Source organism: Elephantulus edwardii, unplaced genomic scaffold, assembly GCF_000299155.1.
Source record: "Elephantulus edwardii isolate Elephantulus edwardi_28Jun2011 unplaced genomic scaffold, EleEdw1.0 scaffold00177, whole genome shotgun sequence".
Classification (NCBI taxonomy): domain Eukaryota; kingdom Metazoa; phylum Chordata; class Mammalia; order Macroscelidea; family Macroscelididae; genus Elephantulus; species Elephantulus edwardii.
Window position 1 is genome coordinate 5,131,247 of NW_006399927.1, and position 1,922 is coordinate 5,133,168.

Below are 1,922 nucleotides of genomic sequence, written 5' to 3' on the forward strand. Positions count from 1 at the left end.
AATATTTCCAAAGAAATAGTGTCATCATTCTTGTCTAAATAGAGCATGCTGGTTGCACGTCTAACAAAACAGAGGAAATTGGCATCTAGGCACCAGAAATTATGGATTTTTTTTAACTACAGTGCAAGAGTAGATCTTTATTTTCCCTATATCATGCTCATTCTCTCTTTTTTAGAAAACTTTGTTATATAAGAATGAACAAACAAAAGTCCTCTTCTATATTGTAATCTTTAGACTAGAAACACGTCTTGGGGGATGTAATGGACTAGAAATCATTGTACTAATTCAGTTCTCACTTCTGACACTATTACTCACATGGACAAAATAAGTAAAATATTTAAAAAAATAATACAAATGCAGAGAATGATGCAACGGCACAGAGACTGACACAGACATGATGTTCTAAGAATGGGCGACGTGGCAGCTTAACATGTGGGAACGGATCCCAAGCCCCACCAGACAGCCAGCCCCGCCGGACTGCAAGTCCTGTGTCCCTGTGGCATGCCAGCCCCGTGCCCCCACGTCAGCTAAACATCTGCAAACTGACTGAAGAACTCACACAAGACCACACAGAAGCAAGCCCTACTGGCACAAGCCATACAGCTGCAAACTTAGTGAGGCCCTTGTGTATGCCCACCTGTAAGCTAGCCCCACGAGGGGTCAACCACACATCTATCTGCAACTTGAGCAAGGTCCCATGCATCCCCACCCGGACAGGTAGCCGCTCCAGTCATGATCAAGATATCTACAAACTGAGTGAGTTCCTTACAAAGGCCCACCCAGGCAGGTAGCCCCACTGAGGGGCGTTAGTGGGCCAGTTGCAGCCCAAGTGAGATACCTGCATGTGGCATCTGAGCACATGACCACCCATCACACACTGGTACTTGTGCGTGCCCCGCCCCCTTCCCCTCAGCCTAGCATCTCTTCACATGTAGTCATTTAACTGCCTTTAGTCTGGAGCACGTTGGTCTGACTTAGCTGTAACAATTATCCAACAAAAGAGGTCATTTTCACAGGCTGTGAACAGACACTTCTTTGGTCGAGCAGTTCAGAGAGGAACATAGGCAACGTAATTATTATGCCCTCTTCTGTAGCAGTGACATTAGATCAAGAAAATATCATAACCTTAGGTATGAAAAACTCTACCATCATCATTTCTTTAATCATCATGAAAGAAACAGGCCACCTCACAAGCTACAAAAGTGCAAAGCCCCCCAAAAGTGACACAGTACCAATAGATTTACTGAAGCCAAAAAGTCTAATGGAACTTTCTGACACAGAATTTAAAAGAACAATGACTGAATATTTTCAATGGGTGAAAGACAAACTTGAAGAATTACAGGACACTACAAGCAAAAACCAGGAAGAGCTAAAATAAAAAAATCCAAAATGTGCAGATAAAACAAATGAGACATTAGAGGCTCTGAAAAAAAAACCAAGAAATTGTGATTAAAAATATGAGGTGAAATTTTTCAAATGCTGTGAACATGATGGAGGGACACATGAACAGAGTTGAAGAGATGGAACACAGAATAGGTGAAATAGAAGATAGAATTGTCACCACTGATCTGCTAGAGCAAAAAGCAGAATCAAAAAGGAAGGGGAAAGAGGAAAACCTAAGAATAATGTGGGACACAATTAAGAGAAATAACATGTGCATCATCTGAATCTCAGAACAGGAAGAAGCAAGTAAAGGCACTGAAAAAGTGGCAGAAGAATTACTTGAAGAAAACTTCCCAGGCATAATGAAGAATGAGAGAATATATATTCAGGAAGCTCAGCGAACACCATATAGATTCGACCCCAAAAGAAAAACATCAAGGCATATCATAGTTAAATTGGCCAGGACCGAAGATAAGGAGAGAATTCTAAAAACAGCAAAAGAGAAACAAAGAGTAACTTATAAGGAAGAGCAGATAAGA

At 41.3% G+C, this 1,922-nt stretch overlaps 1 protein-coding gene across 1 annotated transcript in view; it reads left to right on the plus strand.

Annotated features, from left to right (window-relative positions):
- LOC102860965 (26S proteasome non-ATPase regulatory subunit 11-like) overlaps positions 1-791 on the plus strand; it is a 78,430-nt gene extending 77,639 nt beyond the window's left edge. Inside the window, exon 4 of the mRNA XM_006895956.1 lies at positions 425-791. Within this exon, the coding sequence (XP_006896018.1) occupies positions 425-791 (367 nt within the window). The remainder of the gene's footprint in view (positions 1-424) is intronic.
- Positions 792-1,922: the final 1,131 nt, after the last annotated feature.